Genomic DNA, 25310 nt, shown 5'->3' on the forward strand with positions numbered 1-25310 from the left:
GTTTTAAGCTTCTTACTAAGTATAGCACCGGTATATATACATACCATCAACATATTCCAAAGTAACGCAGCACTTCTACCCGAAGCGCGTCCCCTCATGTAAAGCACGACCCGCCACATCAGCTATTTGTATCTACTTTTATTAAAACCGCGTCTGCAAGGGGGGTGGTTGGCAGCTGTAAGGTTAGAGCTGGAAAAGTGCAGGTTGCGAAGAGTTCAGGTGTGCAAAGATCCCTACTTACTTGCTTTACAGAGCTTTAAAAATTTCCCTACAGTTTGAGCGGGGCAACTAAGTAGTACATCCCTACAGGTGAAAGTGCAGAGTGGTTCTACAGTGGGGTTAATGTTGCAATACTGTCCCAAAGAAATTAGAGTCTCTCTTTACTACCTCGAAGATTCCAGGAGCAATGACTTTGTAAGTGGTTGTACGTAATGCAGAGAATACGTAATGTCCATAATGCCGCTAAGAAAGAGGTATGAATTCAGGAAGTTCTACCTAGGGAATCACAAAGTATGCCATGACAAGATAAGGCAGCAGTGAAACAATGAGTGCAAATTCAGAGTTCCACCTTGGATTTTTGTTTTCACGACTTTTAGCACCCACGGTCAGTGCATCCCCAAGAATGACTGAAAATTCTGCTGGAGGACAAGGTTATTCCCACCGACACCAAGAGTTTTCAATAAATCTTCACAGGCAGCCACTTGGTGCTTTCTGGTGAATAGCAGAAGTGAGGGTGTGCGTAGATGCTTCAGGCCATAGGTGAGGCAGAGCAGCTGCCCTTCCCACCAGTTCCCATCTGCCTTGCCTCGGAAGAAGTCTGGGCTGGTGTCACTGCTCTTGCCTACACCTCTGCAGAACTGAATTTCAAATGTGAGTACTGAAATAATGAATTCTAAAATATTTGCTTGCCCTGGCCTCATTGCACTGATCATTTGAAGACTTACTTAAACACATGGATAGATAAACAAACATTTCAAAAAAACTAAATGTAAAGAACAATCAAGAATGGCCCTGTTACTTTCTACACATAAAAGGCACCACAATATTCCAGACTATTAAGAATATTCTATCTCCTGAAAGTAATAAGGTATTCTGGATATGCCTGAATGTCATTAAATATGACAAACATCTTTGGTGAATTGATGTTATCAACCACGCTGTCATAGAGGTTGGTAGGATCTGCTGTACTTTTTGGCGGTGGAATGATTAGTCCTCCACTCCCAAGACAATATTCTCCAGTGAGGACCCGAGCCTGGTACATGTATTTTTTGCCATTCGTATCTGGTCTTGAATAAATATCCTGAGCAGAGTAACTTGCATCAACAGCAAAGTAGGTTCCCTTCCCAATGCTTGCAGCTGTTTGAAAAGACATTTTCAAACACAGTTAGTATTCTTATTCCTATAAGAATCTCTCCCCTATTTTCTTTTTTATTCTGTAGAAGTTATACATTGGCTACAGTTTACCAATACAGGTCTAGTAATAATCCTTTTTATCAGAATCAAACATGAAGCCCCTTAGATATCAGGTAAATATCAACAGAGCTATCAATAACCAGGTTTTCACTGTCTTTTCCTAAAGGTTGAAGAGTTCTTCTGTTTGTTTAGCCTAGTACAAGCCAACCAAATTACAATTCTTCAGAGTCTTTTCAACTTAAAGTGACTATATAATTGTAATTATGGTTTTCTAGTTACACTTCACAGCAGGAAGAGAGAGGAATCATGTTGCTTTGTCTGATCTGGATTTCATTTTTTCTGACATTGATAGAAAGCTGTTTAAGCCAGGTAGGTCCGTCATATCTGGGTGCTCTAATCTTTGGTAATTTTAGATGGCTACCCAGTCTGACAGAAGAAGGAAAGCATGCCTTTCCTATTGCAGGTCATGGCTGAGATGCAGAGGTAGATGTCAATACTTGCAGGCAGAGGGAGGACATGAATCTAGGTCTCACATCCTGAGATAATCTAAGTTCCTGGCACTAAAAAGCAGGAAAACAAAACTGTGTTTCCTCTGGTTGTGTTTTGAAAAGAAATGGTGGCAGCTATTTCTGTTACTCATTGTGTGCATATCAGGCTTCATTTTCTCAAGAAAATTTCAGCCTAAAGGATCCAGAAAGAGAATTAGCTACTTTTTAACACTTCAGCCTGGTCTGAGTCCATCAGATCTGAGTTAAGCTGTCCAGGTCTCTCAAGATCAAGTCAGCCCTAGGTATCTCTTAGGCTGAAAGTCTAGTCTTAAGGCTTTCTAACTAGTTTCTCCCTAGGTCTTAAGGCAGAAAGCATTACAGACAAAAAGTAAGGACTTTGGAAGTAAGGTTGCAGAACCTTTAAGAGCAACTGGCACCTTGCAGGCCAAGTTCCACTTCCTTGGGTCCCATCCTTCATCTTTGAATGCCACCAGATTAGAAACATTACATGACTGTACCAGAGGAACTGGACAAGACAATCTTTAAACTGATGCAGACAGTCTTTCAGCTAAAAGTTTAACAGTTGCCCCCAGCAACTATTAAAGGGGACTAATTAATTCATTAATTTCAATTGATTTAATTTGCATAGAAAAGGTAGGGGAATATGATCTTCCGTCTGCTTGTGCTGTCATCTTTGGAAGCAACAGAAGTATCTGCATCTCTGCTTTGCTAGCTGGATTTGTCTAAGATGAAAGGAGATACCAGCAGCTAGTTGGTATCTTATCCAAGGATGCAAGACAACAGTCCCCATTCCTCTCTGCAGGTAGATAATACAAAAGATTTCTCAAAAGCTGCCTACGGTTGATTTCAGCATGGGAAAGCCTTCTCTGATACCCTGTAAACAATTAAATTCACAAACAAGGGGTTAATTGAGCAGGTTATTTCCTCTGTCCATGCAGACTGTGCTCTGGTGTTGTTTATTTTGCTCTCCAACTTTATTTGGTTTTCATGTCATGCTGACAGCACTATAACTAGCACTGCATACAAATTTAGGAAATTAACTGCTTTGGATAATGACTCACCATTCAATCCAGCAAAACCACGATTAAATCCATTGTAGTTGATTGTGCTCAATGAGGATACAGCTGTCCCATGGAACAGCAACTTCTCATTATCTTCCTTTTTGTTCTTCGAACACAGAGATTTTTTTTTGATTTGGTAGCTCTGCCAGAGGAAGGGATTTTGTATTCTTTCAATCTGCAAAGTTCAAAAAAAAAAAAAAAAAAAGAGCTATATTTATGCTAGTAGGGATCAATATTTATCATGACAGCAAAACAGTAAAAGCAAACCAAACTGAAAGGACAACAGTAATTTTCACTATACCCCCTTAGTGCCATTTGGGTTAGGGGACTGAATATATGAGCCTGGAAAGAAGAAAGGGAAGTAGCTTACAGAAGGGCTTTGAGCTTGGTAATTTTTGGCATACATTTGTTATGTATGGTAGCTGTGCGCTGGTATTTTTAGAATAGGATGCTTTACCTCCACGAGAGGAAACAGGGCTTTGATGTGAGATGCATCCTATACATCCTAGTCATCTGTACTGATGAAAAACACTTCAGTTTAAACCAGCACCCTAGCTTGAAAGGCTCTGTCTGGGACCGACAGGGAAGAAGTCCATTCCTCCAGCAGTAAAATAGTGAAAAACTTTATGACCAGCCTGCAAGGACAGTGCTGCAGAGAGCTAACTGGGCAGCAGACTCTCCCATTAGGAAGAAGACCTGAAGAATGACCTCTCTGCAGCCCCAAATGTTTCCCAGATCTCCCACAGGACAGATTCCCACCCTACAGATTGACAGACATATGTTCTGCATTTGGTGATTAAATCTTGTCAACTTCTGGCAATGACATGAACTGCAGAAGAGGAGGCAAAATTTAATCCAATGCATAGCTGAAAGACATAAAGCTTTTTATCTCTTAAATTGTATTTCTTATCTATAATGGAACTTTCAGAATTAAAAGGACAAAATATTTGTTCATGCTTCCATTTGGATGCACCTAAGTGGACGTACCACATTAACTAGCAAACACCACATTAGTCTGAGAGTCAGCTTGAAGACTGAGGGTCACTCGTTTTGCATTACTAGGAAGGCAGAAATGGCTGTGCAACTCTTAGGAAATTTCATTTGATTTATATCCACACTGTACAGTGTCGAGGAGACTGACATGAAAGGTGGTTTAGGTTGCAGACACTTTACAAACAGACATTTAGAAAGCATATAGATGTTTTTAGCCCCAAAGTTCACTTTTTTTTTCCCCCAAAGGATTTCACCTTCTCTATGACAAGGTTGTGACAGGTTCTCTGAAACCTGGTCTGAACATCCATATATTCCTGACATGATGGCTTCAGGGTAACGAGTTTGACCCGTTCATCTTGCATGTCTTCCCACTTTAAAGGGAGCTCTATTGCCTGCGCATCTGCAAAACAGGACTTGAATTATTATCAGAAATACCTAGCTTGGTTTAGTAGGTGTTTTACAAACTCGATTGCTTGCAAGGAGCTGAGAGGGCAGTACATTATGCAATACTTCGTTCCAAAAATGTTTTCTCTCTTCAGTATATCATTGGTACCATTAAGATTACATTTTTCTAGTCTAATTATCTCCATACCAATACATAACTAGAACAAGTTTGAGAACCATAGAAGAATTAGACTAATTCTTCACACTCTACCTCCTTTGTCAAACTTTAGCATGAAAACTATGCTCACCAGTCACATACATGTGGATGATTTTTGTATTTAAAATAAAAGTTCTGATTTGGATCATACGTACCCCTACGAATTACGAAAGTAGAACTGCTGGCTATGGCACGCCCAGCAAAATAAATAAATAATAGCTGAATAAATAAATAAATAGGGAGTAGCCTACTTCTTTGGAATACCTACATTTGTAATTATCAGAATTATCATTCAATAATCTCTATTAAAGGTTTTCCTGATCAACAAAGCTGTAAGTTACCTTCATTCTTTGGCACACGTTGAATGTTTATAGTATTTCCTTGGTCATCACTAGCCTGTAGAGTATTCAGATCCACCACGTAGTTCTTCTTGATAATTTTGACAGTAAGATGTGTTTTTTTAGCTATTTTGGCATCCTCCAGCTGCATATTTGTCAGTTTATCAAAAGCAACAAATTTATCATTGTTTCTTTGATACTTCCATTCTACTAGATTATAAACAAGTTCTGACTTGGACTGTTCTTCTTGAGTATCCTTTATTTTTTTGATCATTTTCTGAATTTCCATAGAAACAGCAAAGACATCCCTGCTAAGACCAGAAATTTTAATGCAAGGGGGAGAACAATTCTTCTCAAGATGAATGGTAACATGTTTTCTTCTCTGGAGATCTGTCAAAGCCTCAACTTGTTGATCATTAAAACTTTCGATTAGCTCATCTGAAATACAGTTTTCAAATTGCTCCTTTAAAATTAATTTTATTATCCAAGACTCAGTTGCATTCACATCTTCTTGGCTTTCTCCACAAATTTGAAATGTAACAATATCAACTTTATTCTCCAAAACCAAGGGCTTTTTCTTCTCAACTGATGTTTTTCTGCCCCAGAAAAATGCTGCAAAGAAATACATGTTAATTATTAGTTTCATTTAAAAGATCTTTAGTTTTGTGAGCCCAGGCACATGGAAAACCCACCTACTTACATTTTAACAAAGAGATCAGTGATTCTGGTGTGGATGAATTTGAATCTTCTCTTTTCTTCATGCTTTCATAAAAGTCCTTGAGCATATTTGTCTGGAAGATGACTATTTTAATTTCTTTCAAGTGCTGTACTGTTCCTCTGCTTGCAAATTCAACTATAGCATCCAACATCTCATCAGCTACCTTGGCTGGACTCTGTCCTGCCTGACCTAAACAAAAATAAAAGACACATGTCAGACAGTGAGCGATATTTAAATCACGGCAGCACTTGGAAAACAGATCACATCCCCAGCTCACACAGATCGCTGTCACTGCTCTCCCACTATGCTTTCTGACTAAAGCCCAGTGCCTGACCTCAGCATTACATCTAAGTCTGGGAGCTCCAAGAGCTGACACTCATCGCACACCTGGGAAGACATTCTGGGACTCTCCCTCAGTTTGCTCTGAAGCTTCAATGAGCACTTCAGCCCTAGCATCCCCTAGATTTCTAAGCCCCACCTTCATCTCCTTCATCACTATCTCTGTCTGCATCTTTAAACTGGGTACCAAAGCCAAGCCATATTAAATTCAGTGGAGGATTTTGGCACAAGCCTGCAGCCTATTTCAACGTAGAAATGGGAACATAAAGCTCAAAACTTCCCTCTCACTCCCATACACCAAACCTGAAATGCAACCTAAAGCTTACCCTGAAACATTGCTGGGATCCTTGCAAATTTCAGCCACAACATTCCTTGGAGAGCCGCTGTGGCACCAGCACACAAATGACGTTGGGAGGCCAGGGGACCTGCTGTAACCATTACTGTGGAGTCCAAACACTGACCCACAGACCAAGCTCCTACCCTACACTAGAACACTGAGCAAGGAACAAGTCAAAATTTATTTTTCCAGCCAAGAGGAACTTAGGGCTGAGAAAGACTCCCTACTTTCTTCAAGGCCTGCTTCCTAAACTAACCACAGGCATAAGGCCAATAAGCTAGCCTGCCTTTAGCCCTCTGGTGGAGTAGGTAGGCTGAAACAGAGCCTGCAGGTATTCTGTACCCAACCCACTGTTTCTGTAGTCAGACAGGGAGTGTTCTGGTCTCAGAACTCCATCTCTCTTCATATACAAGCACCAGCCCCAGACATTCTGTGGGGCTGAAATCCCAGATCTCTATGGGAAGTTTGAGGAAGGTAGCCAGCTGAGGCACACAGTCTCTTTGGGGGGCAGAATGCCTTTTCTGAAGCAATATCTTTTCTCTGCGTGTTCATTTTTTTTTAAAAAAGCAGCAGTTTTTAAATGTGCTGGTGAAGTTTGAACTGACCACAACAAACTTTCACAAAATAACAGTTTACACAGTTGTAAAAGTCTTGTAAAAGCCTACATAACACCTCTATCAGAGGTGTTAATTTCATCCCATTTCTGAAATACCCCCCAACACAGCCCTGATCAGTTTCTCAAGAAAATACAAACCTGTTCCAATTGCTGGGAAGGCAACAGATGTGTACATCCTTAGCTCACACTCATTAAGCACTTTGGAGACCTGATTCTTCACATTGTTATTGTGAATCAAGTGGATGATTTTACTGCACGACAGTTTGCCAGAATTTGTAGTAATAAAACCATTTTGAACCTGCCCAGCTGGATGAGAGAAGATAAAGAAGGAGACACAACATTTTCAAAGGCTATTTTCTGATAAGACAACTGTTTATGCTGATGCTAGTGTACAGTGGAGTAATAAATACTAGGAGTGGAAAAAGTAGAAAGAAATCCACTGTGTGCTTTATTATCCTGGTTTTAGTTGCTTCAAGTTTTCTCTGTAAATATTCTGTTTTCAGATTTTCTTCAGACAGTAATTCAAGTGATTGTGTGTTTTCTGTTTGACTGCAATATCCTGGGTTCTTTCCTACAGAGTAGTTTTCTATTAAGTATGACTTAACAATTCACGTTCAATTTAAATACAGCTTACTTTTATTTAAAAGCATACCAATGGAAATGTGCACAGTTCATTTATAGCTGGAACTTTTTCTTGTGTCACTTATCCCTTGAAAGCTCAAACTGTTATTCTGCAGAAGAGCTGAATGTTTAAAATACTGTCATTAAAATAATGACCAACTGATTTAAGAGTCATGGTATGGAATCTTTAAAAGACTTGTGTTTTTGAGAGCGATAAATTTGGTTATGAACACCTACAAATAGCATCATATTATGAGGATGAATGGACCCATGAACACCGAGTTACGTACCACTTCACTGGTCACAAAGGTAAGGACTGATTGTAAGATGCTCTGCATGTACTGAGATCAGACTGACGAACAGGGAGAGTCTGCAGAGTCAAAAGTGGGGAAAAATATCCAAGAAACTCCATCCTGAAAGTTATCTTCTAGACTCACAACAGGAACATTTTGTTTTTGCAAGCAGAACACAGTTTTGCGATCATTATTTCAATTAAAAGTAACTGTGTATTTGTGAATGTAAAACCAGATTTGCTATTAACTCTTAAAGAGCAAGTCCTGCACCTGCCTGTCAAGGGGACTCTTTCTGTTCTTAAGTGAGGAACATGCCCAAGTAATTTAAGAGGACAAAAACTTACATTATGTTCTTTTCCAAGCATTTATTAGCATCAGAAAACTGTATTGAACTTCTGTTTAGTTGTGAAAACAGAAATTCTCAAAGTATGTGTAAGGGCAACAGGACTTTAGAAAATTCCTAGAAGTGCAAACTTATCTTTTTAAGACAAAATAATTATGTTATTAGTATAGAGTTATAACAACAACATTAAGTCTTTGGAGAGAATATACAAATTTAATTTAAAAACGCATTTAACATACCATACTGAGCACATTCTTCTTTCACCTGGGAACCAGCAGCATCCATAACTGCTTTGAAAACCCCTTAAATTATACCAGAAAAAAAAACACATTCATTAACTGAGCTAATTCTACTCAAACTCTAGCCAAATTCTGTATTCTATGAACACCCCCAAATTCTCACGGTTCAAGCTCTACCAAAGTGTAAAAGCTTGTCAGTTCCTCTGAGTTTCCTCTATGACACACTGTACTGAATGCAAAGAGAACACTGCCTTCATTATTAATAAGAAATCATTAAAAATGACTCGTTTCATTGTTCTACCAGACAACAGTATGCCCTTCACCAAACCCTCCAATTGCTTTGAATTGTATCATTTGGTGTCCTTCATTCTCACAATTCACAATGTCACCAAAGAATTTTCTGCTTTTTACAAGTGGATTTACTAAAGCAGAGCTTTGGCTTATAATGAAACATATTAGAACAAGAGCATTTTTGCAGAATTATATCTGATCTCAAGAATCTCTCTCTTTTTTTTTTTTTTTTAACCATTTTTAGTTTTAACTAGAAAAATCTCCACAGACCTCTTCTGTGTAGTTTGGAACTTACATGGAATATTCAGAATATGATAAAACATTTTAGTATCTATTTCCTGACAAATCACCACTTTCTATTTCACATCTGAAAAATACTTCATAAATGTTTCACATATGGACAATTCTTTCCCTTTCCCCCTCCTAAAAGCTACCACAAATTTAACCACTAAATAAATACATATTCAGTGCAATACCTGATGTGGCATCAAATGTTGGATTTGATATATTTACAATAACCTCTGTGTTTTCCTTTGTAATATCTCCACTATTTACTTGGAGCATAATGGGACCAATCTGCATTTCATAAACTCCCAATTCTTCAGTTGAAACAGACTTAATGAAACCTGCAAGGAAAAGAAGAATATCTTAAAACATTTCAATTCTAGTTTGGGGCATTATTCTCATTCATTTATGGAAACTTTAACTTATTCTTTTGAGGAGTTTACTGCCTACTTCTCTTTATTCAGTTTCTGAAAGCAGGAAGGTGCAGTATGCTTCCCACTTAAATACTGTGAAAGCAAAACCAGTTTGATTCCTGTAAGTTCATGCAATATCAATTCAGAAAGGACTGTTGGGGTTATCTGATCAGACCAGCTCTGTAAGAGACTTCCCTGCATGAACTCCTAAATGACACAGAGCATCCAACTTAAGCATTACCAGCAGTGGAGATCCTACCACACCACTTTTCTACATTATTTCATCTTTACCCTTACAGAAAGAATACCATTCCTTATTTCTAGTCTGAACTTATCCAATTCATATTTTATCTGCACATTCTTAACATTATCTCTCTGATATTCCCAGTAAGCAAGAAAAAAAAGAGTTATATATTCTTAAGAATAATTGTCTGGTGTTGATGCAGTTCACTCCTATGATTTTGCTACTGTGTCATGCTACTGTCAATTAATGAATGGAAAGGAAATTATCCATTCTGTATTATCCCTATACGGGAGAGAAAAGGTACAGAAATGCATGTTATTTATGTCTTACTTGGCAATGTGATGCCAAGTTCTCATACCCTTTGAATTGGAGTATTATTTGTTCTCCTACCAGGATATCCTCTTCCATGTAATAGGACTGGTCTCACTAAGGGATGAGCATGCCCTCAACAAAAGAAATTCCTCTTCAATATTTTAACAATTAGAATTTAAGAATGATGGTCCATTAGGAGGAAAAAAATGCTCTACTTCTGATGACATTTTGTCTGTTTCCTAGTAAGAATAAAAGCACTTTGCAGTATTTACATTCTCCCCTGTGTCCCACCACCTGTCCCTACAAAACTTACTTGGCTGTGGTGCTGCATTACTGCAGTTCTCAGTTGCCCTATGTTCTAGTTCTCTGGTAAAAGCCTAGGAAGAGAAAAAAAGGTACTAAAGATAGTATTTCAGGGTTTATATACCAAATATTTCTAAAATTAACATTAACAGTATGTAGCTCTTGTTGCATTTTACAGTAGTAAACACTACTCTTATTATTAATCGTTAGGTATCATTAGCAATAGTGGAAGCTTTAGTGTGGACAGCGTGATAACAGATACGGTCTTTGCATTGCCAGAACTGGCAATTGCTCTATGAAGAGATTAGTGAGCATCTTCAGGTGTTTACAGCGCCAACAGTGAGGCAAATTTTATCTGCAGCTTGTGCTTGCTGAGAGTTTACAGTTCAGAGATGCAGAATGAGACACTGGAGTGCCATCCCCTTTTCATTGGCCCCGAGTAGTAAGAAAGTGCTAAGTTATTACCTTAAGAAAGCAATATATAACTAAAATACCTTGTTAAGGTTGGACTAGAACAGTGTGTAACACAGATGGCTTTGCCCTGAGAAGACCTACCTGAACGTTATCCGTATCATCTGGGTGCAAGACAAAATGAACTTCCTGCAGTGTCTTCAGAGTGTGACTGCTACTGAACTTGAATACCTCATTAAACATTAACTTAGAAACAATCATTTTAGGAAATCCAAATCCTCCAGTTCCAATAGCTGGGAAAGCAACTGAATTCAGTCCAAGTTCTTCAGTTTTCCTCAAGCAGTAATTGATTGTGTCTTCTAGGATCTGTAAAACACAGCAAAGATCATTTTATTTTTATTTTTTAGGAAACAAACAAACTTGTTTAATGTGTTATTAGATCTTTAGAGACTATGCTGGTGTAAGAAAATGTTTTTAGTCCATTAGGGCATCTTTAGGTTCACTGAAAAGGAAGTAAATGGAGTCAGTTTGCCTAGAATAACTTTTAAATACTGAAACTTCAGGATGGGGTGCCAAGTGAATCTGTTTTCTAAATCAAATATTGTAAAAATAATTAAACTGTACCTTCAGAGACTTTCCTTTTCCTCTGTCCCACCCAGGAAGTACAGCATGAAGCACAAACTTGCAAGCCAGAGCATATCCACTGGTGCAGAGCACATTCACTTGCCCAGATGTATTTCCTTGTATTTCCTTGTCAAACTGTGCATGGAGTTTTGGTCCAGCCTTTTCCAGCAAGGCTTTGCAAAGAGGCCCTACACCAAACTGCAAATCTGTGCCAACGCTGTTGACGATAACATCCGTCTGCAACAAAATCACAACAAAAATATCTATAACCAGGAGAGATCAGGTCGTCCGTTGTCAGTAAATGCTGAGCCATCAAATGCTGAGCAGAGGTTAGGCTGTGACTCACCTCATCTCGAGCAGGTGCCTGTGTCAGGGCAGGTGAAACAAACCCACCCCCTGCACTCTGCCTTATCCCCTCTCCCCAGAGCCAAGTCTTTCTGACATTTCCTTGTTGATGAACTGCGGCTGCACTGCTCCTTCTGCAGCATCACCACAAGATGTACGTATCGTATAAAGCACATGTAGCGTATAAACTTTAATGAATCTTTCCTCCCTTTCACTGAAGTGGGATTGCATAGTCCTGGTCAGAAAAGCAGCATCTCACACACCAAAAAAAGGTGAAAGAAGGTTGCTGCGCCTTCGTGAAGTAAAATAGACAGATCTCCAAAGTCTGTTGTTTGCTTTGCAGTTCCACTGGAGGTTTTTTATTTGCAAGTTATTTAAAATTTATGTCACATTGAGATTTTTTTTTACATCTAGTATTGCTCTTCTGTTGGAACAGCCTTTTACAGACACCAAAATGACAGGGGAAGCAACCAATATTGGAAAGTAAAAAAAGTCTAGACTTTGGCAAACAAGCTAAGCGTGGACTCTTCTATGGGACTGCTTTTCTGATTTCCCTTAATATCTAGCCTAGCTAGCTACAGGTCACATAAATACTCCAAGAAAGTATTATAGTATTTCCCTTTTAGGAAAAAATCAATCATCTGTTTTACATGTTGATCCTATATCTGGAGAACAAATAAAACCTGGCTAGGAACTTAACATTCTGAAATTCATGGCTGCCCTCTAGAAATGTCTTCAGAGTCTGAAACCTGTCAATTCTGCAATCTCGATTCCTCATTTGGCAGGCACGTGGTCTCTGTTTCTCTACATAGCAATTATTGTGTAAAACAATATAACCTAATGTACTTCCTCTTCTACTAACATTTCAAGAAAATCTTCACATGAAGTTAGAGAAGTGGAAAATTAAAGACCTACCGTGGCATCCTTAATGTTTTTCTTCTCCACTCTAATGATCAGTCCTTCGTTTGTTGTAACCACCTGCTCATTGTCTCTAGCCTCCTGAAGAGCCTCTTTTCCTTTCTCCTTCTGGCCTTCCGGCTGTCTAGGACTTGTAGACTGTGTTGGCAGCGGGAACAGGGAGGATGACTTAGTTGTAAATACTTTTCTTACAATCATACTCAGAACCTGTACCTTATCCTCTGTGATATCCACAAGATGAATCTCCTTCAAGCTGCTTTTCCCCCTGGCTTCTTCCAAGGTTTCCTTGATGGATGACACAATTGAATTTGCAGACGTCTGCAGCGGGAAGCCAAGGATCCCTCCACTGACAGAAGGGAAAGCTATAGAACGATGATTATATGTTTCAGCTAGTTCTAGGCTCTTTTTAACTGCTTCTTTCAACACATGCATGCACTTTCCTGCTTCATCCGTCCTCCACCTGCACACAACAGCATGAATGATGTTTTTGCAGGGGAGTTTCCCAGCACCTGTGATAACCGCACGCCCAGGCTGCAATCCCTCATTCTTCCTCACCAGCTCGTCATACTCCATTTGCAGCTCTGGACCAGCCGCTTGTAGCAGTGCCTCAGTAAGGCCACTGATGTGTTTCAAGTCTTCGTTTGATGCATTCACCACAACATCAACTGGATAATTGCACAAGTTACCTTTATACACTGCTACTTCAACTCCATCTGGCAGGGTTTGCTTGTAGTGGAGCTTTCTCTCCTCTTTATTATCATCAACTTTTTCACTCTCTTGTTGATGTTCTTTTTCTTTCAGAGTAATCAAACAGTTAAATTTCTGCTTTGCCTCTAAAATGAATGAATCTTCCCTCTCAGTGAAGAACTCTTTGGCTCCTGGTTTATCAATCGGCACATCTTTCCAGTAGAGGGATGAGAGAATTTTTTCAAATAGGGTGGCTGCTTTTGGCACTTCTCCTTTTGGTCCACTCAGGGAAATACACAGTGTCTCGCCGTGAAAGTGCACTGTCACACCTTTTTTTCCCAGTTCTTGATAAACACCAGATTTTTCCTTCTCTACAAACTGCAGTACTGCCAGTGACTTAGTTGGGATTACTTTTTCCACGTGTGTGTTTCTATCTATAAAATCATAAAGATACCGATAGACTTTTTCTACGGTCTTAGAAAAGCCAATAATAATCACTTTATTTTCTTTTCCAACAGGTTCATCAATGACTAGAGTTTCCTGGGAAGAATTGTACTTCTTACGCAAGGAGGCAAGAAGAAAAGTCCACTCCTTCTTTTTCATGACTGCAGGGTCTTCCATGTCAATGCTTTTATATGCTAAGCCTGTCTTTATTTGCTTTTCTGCTTCTAAAAGATCTTTAGGAGAGTCCCCATATAGCACCACAGCATCATCCTCAAGCTCATAAAAAGCATTAATATTTTTCACAGTAAATAATGTCTCTGACATTGCTTTATTATTTTCACGCTGTAGATACAGGAAGACATAGCGGTCGATGTTAATTGATGTGCATGGCATATTCAACGCCCTTTCCAGTAAGTCAGCTTTGATTTTATATACTTCTGCAGGTAATCCACACAACTGAACAGTTTTTTTTGTGTTGTCATAGAAGATCTTTAAGTGCGGATATTCTTTGTGAATATTCTTTTCTAGCCCAGCATTGCGCAAAAGTGCGTATTTCCCTGGGATCACCGACACAGAAATTTCTATACTTTGTTTTTTCCTTTCACTTTCCTTCATTGCTTTTTCCATGCATTTTCTCACTTCTTTCTCTGCACTGTCCACTGCTGCTCTGGTGCCTGCTATCACCACCATCTCATCAGAAATATCAGTTATGATCAAAACACTGCCTTCCACCAATTTGTTTTTCAATTCTTTCCAGTCCGCTGAATTTACTTTACACTTTATAGCTGTGTAATGTGACATGATACGTGAGAATTCAGTGGTAGCATCTTGCTTCCATGTCTTAATCAATTTAACCAATAGCTTCTTCTGCTCAGACATAGATGATGATGGACGCAACATAATTTCCGGGTTCACGCAATCTCTTCGGGGCCATTTTATACAACAATGGCAAATTGCCATTTCCTGGTTTATGTCTTGTATCAGTCTATCTTGCCGTTGTAAAAATTGCCAGACGTAGGGATCTAGTGGTACCACAACAGGGTCTGGCATCTTGATAACTGGTCTTTCTTCTCCATACAGAGCTGTTCCCAGGGAGTGGTAATATGGATGCACAGAAATTGGCGTCTGTTCAAGTAAATGCTGCTTTTCCAAAACAGTCTTGACATCTAAAAGTTAAATAAAATAACTCATGGGTTCTTTGCATTAGAAGAAGCTGTTTTTATGTCTTTCTAATTCCCAACGACTCTGTAAGTGTGGCTCCAAGTAATGTAGTAAATATGGTTATGCCTTTATTTTCCTGTATAGCTGTGCCTGGCTTTCATTTTCTAAGGAAATCCCAGAACAGAGCAGGGCAACTCAAGTTATTACTACGAAACGTACCTTACTTTCAGTTAAAAATAAAACTCATTGTCCCAGTACTTCTTTGTTTTTCCCCAGTTGGAACAGATAAAGAAAAGGAATTATAAGGTTGACAGGGAATTAAAACCACATTACCACAAGCCAATTACATATTAACTTAATGTACAAAATATTCATATACAAATACAGAATGTCAGAAGAAAAGCAATCACCTGGCATTCAGTTAATGCTAAAGGAATTTACTAAATCAGGAGTCAGCTTCCTCAGCTTAGTTAAGAGACAGAGACAGCCATTACCTTTGTGATCACAGAAAGTAATGATAGCTGCGTTCTCCTCGGGGAGGAGCTGGATGTCTGACACAGGCCCACCTCCGCTTCGTGCACTCTCGAAATAAACTGTGATATAGTCCGTGGAAATGTTATCTGGTATGTTTTCAGCCTTGATGCTGCAGGTCACTTCAAGAAGCCTGGCAGTCATGTTTAATTTTTTGAATCTTTTGTTCTTTTCACACTTGTTGACAAATTCTTGAGTATCTGTAGCCAGAAAAAGCAGTATTAACTGAACGTGTTTTCCTGAACCATATCAGTCCCAGCTATCACTTCTAGCATGGGAATGAGCTGAGTCTACTTCTCCTGGTATGTGAAACAGAACTGCCTTTGGTGCCAAATAACTCTGTGTTGCAATAAAAAAGGGGAAACGGACACAGTCACGTTACTTTCTGCTATCAATTACTGCTATGTCTCTGGTCCACTCTTACTTGTCTCTTGCCTATACAAAGTACTTCTCACTGTTTCATTGTCCACTGGAACTGAGACAAGGACTGAAAAGTAAGACAAAAACAGTGAAACATTCTCTTCCAGATTCAGTTTATGAAATTGTCATAGTCTTTTCTTTGTAACATTTGGAGCACAGACATTTTCATGGAGCTGTATATAAAACTTCCATCTTCCTTGAGAGACTACAGCCCACGTTTGTTTTTGAAACTGTTTGAATCTCTAACAGGATAGGAATTAGGCTCTTAAATCTACTATCCATACATATACATGGAAATAATTAACAGAATTCACAGTGACTTACCAATATTTTTTAGAAAAGTAGTTACAGCAACATTTAATTCAGGTATCATTTCCACAATGAACTCATCATCTACAGCTAAGCCGCTGATGTTCTCCAACAGCATATTTATGTATTTTTCAGTGCATTCTTGCACATTTTCAAGTACCACCGAAGACAACATCTCTGCAGACTTTTCTGCAGTGTGCTCCACAGAGTGAGGTCTCTCCTGAAGGTCCCTGTCTGGAAGAGAACTCTCCGTCTTCTGCAAGACTTCTACATCTTTTTTAACAGAAAGAGAAATAAGCCATATTACATATCAGTACACATTTCCAGGAATAAATATATGTTACTTTCTCTCCTTCCCATGAAGAGATATTGTCTAACCAAACATATACTGCAGGGCACCCTGGGACATTTTGGGATCTAAAATAGCCTAGAGGTAACGTTCTCTCTAGCCCCAGTCATAACTGGAGGTCAAGGTTGCTGCTGAAAGGGATCTGAGTGAACAGATTTTAACAGGGATACACGAAAAACAGAGTGGATCTGGAAAGTACACAGAAGCTGTAAATGAAACATAACCAGACTAACCCAGGCCACAATTTTATATGGGTCAGGTAATAGCAGTTCAGCTTAGAAGAAGGTTGCATCAAATGAACGCGTACACCAGACAAGCAAACAGTCCTCAGCATCTGCTGACATCTAGCTGTGGCGTGCTTGTGAGCAGCCTTTGCTTTTTCCATCTGCTCCCAAAGGGGAAAAAAAAAAAGTCTACACTGCAGCTGCTCACAGGAGTCCTCAGGAAAACGCTGGAGAGTCACCACAGTAGGTGGGTGATCACAGAGAAGAAAACCACACTGCACATAAAAAAGGGACCACTGTGGGGAAGAGGGGACACTGCTAGTATGGGCAAATTCCACCAACTGTAGCAGGGGTACCCAGTCATCGTGGTGGTAACTGAAATACCAACGGAGAAATTGCACCATCTGAGGGGCTGCAGGCAACCTCCTTAGTGGAGCAAAAAGATCCACGAGTAAATGAGTCCACTGACACAAGCACTGCTGTGTGCCCCCAGGATGGACGCAAGCCTAAAATCCAGTGCAATAATTTGCCACAGCCCCTCAAGCATTGGTGAGGGCTGTAAGAGACCCTGCAGGTTCTGCATCTCTCTTGGCCCAGGTGCAGACGTAACAAGCCCCAGCACAGCTCAGTGTGTGCGTGCACTACAGGCAGCTTTTGTGACTGGATGCAAAGCCTCCTGGTGAGCACCATGCCCCACTGTCAGCACAGCACAACAGCACTGAAGGACTTGTGGGCACAGCATTTAGCAGGGACGTGCTCATCACAGCACACCCAAACATCCTTTTCCTGCAGGTCCTCTGAAGTATTCCCCACCCCAGCCTGCACAGTCAAAGGATCACCAGCCACCACCCGACACACAGAAATTAAAAAGAAAAAAAGCATCAGCTGGTGCAGCCACAACAAAATTTTGCAGAGAAGAAATGACGGGGGGGCCAGATTCGCCTCAGCAGCTCTTTCTGGGGCTGCTTGATGTTATGGGGCATGCACCCCACCGTTCTGTTTGCCAGGGCTATCAGCAACAGCAAACAGGAACTGAGGGAGAAAAGTTGCCCCACGAGCCTACAGGGGGCAGAGGGGCTTTTCAGGTTGCTGACACACTCCCAATTCCAGCAGTCGGCCCTAAAGAACCAAAGAGGGCTCAGCAGGACCCACCAGAAGATGCTTCACCCAGCAAGCACCCCTGGGGCCACCACCCATGAAAACAGAGGCAGCTTTCCTCTCACTGTCCCGACAAACAAGAGCTGCTTTGCTTATGCTCAAAAGCATCCAAAAACCATCCTAAACCCCGGGGCAGTGCCTGACAGATGGCTCCAGGGGCTGACCAGAGCTCCGCACCACCACTGCCGCAGGCCCACCCAGGCCCCCAGTGCCCCCACCCCTCAGAGCCACCTCTACAGCTTCTCCCTCGCCTCACCCAGCACAAGTCCCGGCCCCTCAGAGTCTTCTGCCCCTGCACCCGCTGTGGGGGCAGACATCTTCACCCCGCGGTCCCCTCGGGGGTCCTTGGTGCTGGCAGTGGCAGCAGGCCCCAGGCAAGAGGGAGAAATCCAGTGTGATGGGGCTGCAGCTGGCGGCCGCGCCAAGAGGCTGCGCCCTGCTGGCTGGGCGGTTTTATTCGTGACCCTGACGTACAACAACAACTGATAGCACAGCCATAACATTTACAGAAGATAGTCTCCTTCAAAGGCTTACCAGCATAACTCTGACAAGAGGAAAACAAAAGGCACAGCTGCAGAAGCCACAGCTCTGTGCATGCTACTGTGATTTGGTCACTGACAGGAATCAACTATGCCACCAGGCCCAGTGCAAGGAAGTGCGAAAAAAGTCAGAAACGAAACCTAGGCTGATGCAACCAAAGAATTAAATGCAGCATCTGGAGTGTTTTTGTAACACTCATACCGACTTTAAAGGTCCTTTATGGTATAACCTTAAAAAAAAATAGCAGATGTCAACTTTGACATTGAAAAGAGGAGAAACATACAAAGCAGCTTTGAAAAGGAAGCAAAATGTACGAGCATAAGCACTGAAAAACTTTCTGATGAACTCATCTTTCTTGGTGGCCGAGCACTTACTTTTCACCAGTGCAGGTGTATTTTGATGTGCAGTACTGTTTTCTAGAAGCACGACTGCTTCTTGAGTCATAAAACTTGCTAGGATATTGCTGAAAGAGGATCTAGCCAAGCTCACTGAGGTACTGGTGAGATACTCCATTTTACAAAGCCTCCTAACTGCAGGGAGTGCAAAGACACCAGGTCTGGGATTAAGACCTTCCATACAGGTGCTTATATGCATGTCTCATTTTAGAGCAGGTGTGCAGGATATGAGGACTAAATCCCTCTCTGAAGATGCTCCTCTGGTGAAAATGGCTAAGCCTGGCAAGGTGAACTCCATCCTTGGTGAACATACCTGGCTAGTTATGCTTCCTTGTATCACATAAGCCAGGTTGCCAAACTCAGAAATAAATATCAGCACAATTCCTGCCCCAGTTCTGGCTGTAATAGAGTTAATTTTCTTCCCAGTAGCTGGTATGGTGCTGTGTTTTGGATTTAGGATGAGAATAATGTTGATAACACATCAATGTTTTAGTTGTTACTGTGCAGTGCTTACACTGAGTCAAGGGCTTTTTTCTTCTCAGCGAGGAGGCTCGGGGTGTGTGAGAAGCTGGGGGGGACACAGCCAGGAGAGCTGACCAAAATGCACCAAAGGGATATTCCATACTACATGATGCTGTGCTCAGCAATAAAACTAAGGGAGTTGGGCAGGGGGGGCTAGCATTGCTCAAGGACTGGCTGGGCATTGGTCAGCTGGTGGGGAACAATAATGTTGTTTAACAGTTGCTTTTTTCTTTCTATTCCTCTTTTCTTTGTTCCCTTTCTTATTAAACTGTATAAAAACCCACAAGTCCTCACTTTTACATTTCTGATTCTCCCCCCCCTGCCACTGGGGAGGAGTGACTTGAGTGCTGTGTGGTGCTCAGCTGCCTGTCAGGTTAAACCACAACACACAGGGCCTGGGCCAGGTTGCCAAACTCAGAGAGAACATTTCAGCACAACTCCCCACAGAACGGGAGATCTTTGTGAAGAAAAGCATTGTTTTTGTTTTACAAAGAATCATCACACAAAGTGATGGATAACATTTTACCTTTTCTTTGAAGGTTGCTCATGGCATCCGGAGCCTAAAATAAAATTAAAGCAAATTATGAATGACTGATTTGGCACTCTCATCATTGTTTCAAAACTCTAGTTAGGATAACAATTTTTATTCACCTTTTTGTGAACTATTTTTTCTTCAAATGCTTCCTCTTTGGTAGCTACTGCTGTTTCAAGCTCCGTGACAATCAACTTCAATTTTCCTTGTGTTCCCAAATCCAGCTCATGAGTCTGTCTCTCAAGAACACGTTGCTTCACTGAGGAAAAGCAAATAAAACAGTGACAATGTGAATAAAAATACAATTTTACACTTTAAATAATGTGGCACACTGCTGGATGTTTATGTTTTATATTTCATATTTCTAATATATATCTGTAATCATATGTTAACTTCTATTAATAGTTTTTTTTTTATTCCAACTACAATTCAGGGAATATTACTGTGCATCAAATTTAATAAACGTGTATCTATGGATCTATATAGAAGATTCACAGAACCACAGAATCATTGCAGTTGGAAAAGACCCTCAAGATCATCAAGTCCAACCATCACCTAGTGCTACCAAGTCTATCGCTAAACTATGGTCTAAAGCACCACGTGTCTCTTAAATACCTCTGGGAATGGTTATTCCACCACTTTGCAGCTTGTGCCAATGCCTAACCACTCTGTGACGAAATTCTTCCTGACATCCAACCTAAACCTTGCCTGAGGCAACTTGAGGCCATTTCCCTGCATCCTGTCGCTTGTCACCTGAAAAGAGTCTGAAACCCACTTTGCTACAACCCAACCTCCTTTTCAGTAGTTATAGAGAGTGATGAGGTCTCCACTCAGCCTCCTTTTCTCCAGAAACAACAACCCCTCAGCCACTCCTCATACATCATTTGCCAGTCCCTTCACCAGCTTCCTTGCTCTTCTCTGAATGTGTTTCAGCAACTTCATATCTTTCTCGTAGCAAAGGGCCCAAAACTAACACAGTACTCGAGGTGCAGTCTCACCAGGGCCAAGTAAAGAGGGACAATCCCTTCCCTGGTCCTGCTGGCCATGCTGTTTCTGATGCAGGCCCGCATGGCATTTGCCTTGTAGGCTACCTGGCAATTTGCTGGCCCACATCCAGCCAGCAGCCGAGCAGCTCCCCCAGGTCCTTTTCTGCTGGGCAGCTTCCCAGCCACTCTTCCCTGAGCCTGTGTCGTTGCATGGGGTGATGAGCCCCAAGTGCAGCACCCGGCCCCCAGCCTTGTTGAAGGCCGTGCAGCTGGACGTGGCCCATCAGTCCAGCCTACGCAGGTGCCTCTGCAGAGCCTCCCTCCCCTCAAGCAGGTCAATGCTCCTGCCCAGCCTGGTGTCATCTGCAACCTTACCCAGGGGGCACTTGATCCCCTCATGCAGATTATTGATAAAAACATTATGCAAAAACAGCCCCAATACCAAGCCCTGTGGAACACCACCAACGGATTTAACTCCATCCACAACAACTCTTTGGGCCTGGCCACTTTTTTACCAGCAAACACTACATCCATCCAAGCCACAAGTGGCCGGTTTCTCCAGAAGGCTGTGGGAAACTGTACAAATGCTAAGTCCGAGACCACAACACCCCCAGCCTTTCTGTCATCCACTAAGCGGGTCATCTTATCATAGGAAACCAGGTTGGTCAGGCAGGGCCTGCCTTTTGTAAAGCTGTGCTGTGTCTGATCGCCTGGTTGTCCTGTACGTGCCAAGTGACAGCACTCAAGGTGATCTGATCCACGACTTTCCCTGGCATCAAGGTTCAACTGACAGGCCTGTAATTCCTTGGATTTATTAATTTGCAGGCTACCAAGCATTAACCAAGAAGCCACCTAGAGGATAGTACTAAGCACTGAATTTAGACGTATGGATTTATGTAAATCCATATATTGTATATTCTATATTACATTATAGGGTCCATATTATGCATTATACAATATATATCTCTGTAGTACATATGAGATGGTGAATCACAGAGTGGCTCGGTTGGCAGGGACCTTAAAGCCCCCTTAGCCCCCCAGCAGCCCAGGCTGCCCAAACCCCATTCTGCCTGGCCTCAGGCACCCCCAGGGACGGGGCACTCCCAGCCTCTCTGGGCAGTGCCCCACAACTTACAGTACAACCTACAGCACAGCTCGGAGCGTGCACGTCCCTAAAAACCCCGCAGAAAGCCACCGCTCCTGAGCTACCTCTCACCTCCCAGTCCCCTCGCTCACCCCCAGGCCCCCTCAGAGCAAACCCTCACCGTCGGGGTGAGCGAAGCAGACGAGGAGGTGGCCGGGCCCCCCCTGCAGCTCGCACTCGCCGCCGCCCGAGCGCTTGTGGCTCTGGAAGTAGAGGAGCAGCTTCTTGCGCAGAGCAGCTGGCGGCTCGCCCTCACCCCAGTCACCGCGCACCAGCAGCGGAAAGGTGGCCACCTGCGGCCCCGCCATGGCCACCCCACGGCCCCGGCCCGGCCCCAGCCCCCTGCCTTTCACTTTCGTTTCTCCTCAGGGCGGGCCCCAAACATTTCCCAGCACGCAGCGGAGCCGCCACTGTTGTCCATCCGGGCGAGGCCTGAGGTGGGCAGCAGCTGGGCAGGGACCACCATGGAGCTCAGCCCCTCAGCGACCCTGCGCCTTCACCCACAGCGCGCCTCAGGTGTGGTCAGAATCACAAAACTTGTGTTTCTCCACCATAAACGAGTTGCTCCAGGGCTGCTAACCCTGGCACCTGTCACGCTGCTGAGACAGTGACTGCCTGCATTTCTGAGAGATCTTTCTTTAAGTCTCTTGGCTTCGAAAGGGAAACTTCAGGCATTTGGGCCCCTGGCACTTTGCCCTTGGTGACTGCTCACAGGGAGCTCCTGAGCCTGCACCTGTACAACCCTCCACAGCCTCCCCCTGAGAAAGGGGCACGCTGCTCCTCGCTGCTACACTTGCAAGGCTTTTCCTTCACCCAGACTTATTTTTCTTCACTAATGCCATAACCTCCCTCGCATCGCTACAGCTGGAGTTATCTTCTTCAAGGTCCTGTACTTGGGCCTTGAAAAGGAGTGTTTTCCAGTTAAGAGCTGCTGAGTCATTGCACATCCAGTAATGGGCAAAGTTTTTCCAGTCTTCTGAAGTGCAGTAAGTGTCCCCACCTCTGCGAGTATGAAATGTGCAAGTTTGAAAGGCTGAAGAAAAATGACAACGTGAAAAGAGTTTATATCATAGCCAAGACAGGCTGCGAGTGCTGGTGTTGTAAGCCGCACTCACTTGAGGGTTTTTTGAGCACTGTTTAGTTAACTGCATTACTCTCTTTAACCAGAGATAAATACATACCCTTTCAACCTGCAAAACAGTATTAATTCTTAATAAAATCTTAATAAGCCCTTAATAACACTGGAGGAAAGCTAGTCGCTTTCAGAACCCCACATGAAGCTTCATTTTTGAATGACTGCTGGGGACATATGAAAAATATATTAGCAAAAACTTTCAACTAGTAGCAACCTACTAAAAAGAAGTAATTGATAATTGTCTCCTAATCATCCAAACGAATAACAAGACAAACCTGATAAATTCAGCAGAGCCAAGAACTGCTAAAAAGTTGGAGGTGCTGCAGCACTCTGCTTTCTCAGTCGACCTCATGATACCTGATGCTGTTCAAAGTATTTATTTTATTGTCAATATGCTACAGAAATTATATTGCTCTGATTCTCCCCCCAGTTCCAATGAAACTCTGAACTTTGGCTTGGTTAATGATTACCTCTTTGAAATAAACTATTTCCTCAAGCCTTGTCAAAAAGTCCTTAGCCCAACCAAACAAACACACAAACAAACCTCCCCCCCCCTTTTCCAACACACGCACCCCTTGCCTTTCTTTGCCCTGTTCTTTTCTCCTTAAGATCACAGGAAGGGCACTACAGCGTACAAGAGCAGGAACACCTTCCTTACACTTATTTTCATGTCTCTCTTAGGCTATACCTTATTAATTTGGGTATTAACTAATTGCAGAAGGTTGGGTGAGGTTTACAAATCCTCTTACTGACGTGCCCGGGAGGGCTATCGTATCAAAATTAAGCAACACCATATTAGAGAATTCATTCCCCAGGTAGCTGCCTGTAAGTGAACTTTTGAAAACCAATGCTAAATATCTCGAGAGATTGTTTTAGATAAACACAAGCCATTAACTACAATTAGTTCATTTATTGAAACCCACAGTAAATGACAGTCACCATTATAATTTATGATAGCTTCTCATACTCATCAGAAATGCAACACCATGCAGTCAGTGGTTGAGAGAATGTCTTTCAATCCCCCAACAGCACTACCCACTCTTTATTGCAACTAGGATGGCCGGGATGCTGCATGGAAAGGACAAGATATTATAAAGGGGGTGGACAGGTGTAGGATTTCTACTGAAAACTACAGTTAGGTTACATGTCAAATTGAACTCCTGTCAGATAGGTTCGACTGCTCCAAGTGGAAAAAAGTAGTCTATGGCAGTGCTATCAAAAATTGCCAAAGGTTGCTTAAATATAAACAAGCTTTAAAAAATTAATTTGATAAAATTATTTGTTTTCACTTATATATATATATATACACACATTATGTGTATATATATATATATATATATATGTATTAATGTGCAGGACAGATTTATAAAATGAAGAGACATGCAAACTTGGCTGCAATCAAAATGCTCATCTAGTGGAAGTGATAAGGTATTCTGGGTAAGCTTGAATATCATTAAATATGATAAACATGGATGGATTGTTTACGTTATCAGTTGAGCTATCAAACAGATCCATGGAGTTGCTAGCACTTTTTGCTGCTGGAGTAATTGATCCTCTTGTCTCTTGAGAACATTCTCCAACAAGTACTCGAGCCATGTGCATGTATTTCTTTCCATCCACATCTGGTTTATAATGGATGTTGTGGGCAGAATAGCTGGCATTAACAGCAAAGTTCATTCCATTTCCAAAGTTTGCAGCTATAGTCAGAAAAAAAAAAAAAAAAAAAAAAGTGTATTTCATTAATAACAATCACTTATCTGCCAAGAGCTTCACAGGCTCTAATGATGGCAATAGAGAGATTTAACAAAATAGAACATTTTGCATACAAGGCAAGACTACACAAAGGACATGAGTTATTCCTAGCCCTATTCAACGAAACGAGCAGTGTTGAAATTCACATTATTATGCATTCCAGCATAGCTCTGATTAAATCCAGAGTTGTTAATTAAGGTTAATGACTTGTCCCATGACACAAAAGCTTCTCATTATCTCCACTGACATTTTTCTCAGCCATTTGATGCCTTTTTTTTTTTTTTTTTTTTTTTTAGGTCTTCCACAAAAATGGGTTCTGTACCCTTTCAATCTGCAGAGTTTGAAATTAAGACTTTTTTTTTTAGCTTGTTGTCATAAAAAGCATCAGTGTATCAACAATTCAATGTTCCAAGATTCTACTCCTAGCTACAGCACATGTAGGCTACCTTATAAA

The 25310-nt window shown here is 41.6% G+C and overlaps 1 protein-coding gene across 3 annotated transcripts; it reads right to left on the reverse strand.

The window, feature by feature from the left end:
* Positions 1-123: 123 nt before the first annotated feature.
* LOC137859005 (protein mono-ADP-ribosyltransferase PARP14-like) lies at positions 124-23528 on the reverse strand. 3 transcript variants are annotated; one of them, XM_068687601.1, is made up of 17 exons: positions 23380-23528; positions 19959-20098; positions 19834-19867; positions 16135-16392; positions 15354-15590; positions 12565-14864; positions 11305-11541; positions 10825-11046; positions 10280-10343; positions 9189-9338; positions 8422-8484; positions 7064-7231; positions 5616-5822; positions 4919-5527; positions 4231-4376; positions 2984-3158; positions 124-1356 (listed from the first exon to the last, which is right to left on the reverse strand). In XM_068687601.1, exons 3-17 carry the CDS (start codon positions 19853-19855, stop codon positions 1067-1069), a joined length of 5148 nt encoding a protein of 1715 aa, XP_068543702.1. In that variant the 5' UTR covers positions 19856-19867; positions 19959-20098; positions 23380-23528; the 3' UTR covers positions 124-1066. The 3 variants fall into 3 exon arrangements, with proteins under 3 accessions (XP_068543702.1, XP_068543700.1, XP_068543701.1); XM_068687599.1 differs by lacking the exon at positions 23380-23528 and adding an exon at positions 22091-22324; XM_068687600.1 differs by lacking the exons at positions 19834-19867; positions 19959-20098; positions 23380-23528 and adding an exon at positions 18107-18360.
* Between the last annotated feature and the right edge of the window lie 1782 nt (positions 23529-25310).

This window comes from Anas acuta, chromosome 6, assembly GCF_963932015.1.
Source record: "Anas acuta chromosome 6, bAnaAcu1.1, whole genome shotgun sequence".
In the NCBI taxonomy this organism is placed as follows: Eukaryota; Metazoa; Chordata; class Aves; order Anseriformes; family Anatidae; genus Anas; species Anas acuta.

Bases quoted from the DNA above. Each gene is read 5' to 3' on its own strand.
- LOC137859005 (XM_068687599.1), bottom strand. From the start codon at position 22,277: ATGGCGGGGCCGCAGGTGGCCACCTTTCCGCTGCTGGTGCGCGGTGAC. The intron at 10,344-10,824 runs GTAGGTCTTCTC...TTCTCTTCCTAG, and splicing joins ATGATACGGATAACGTTCAG to GCTTTTACCAGAGAACTAGA. The intron at 5,528-5,615 runs GTAAGTAGGTGG...ATTTCTTTGCAG, and splicing joins ACTGATCTCTTTGTTAAAAT to CATTTTTCTGGGGCAGAAAA.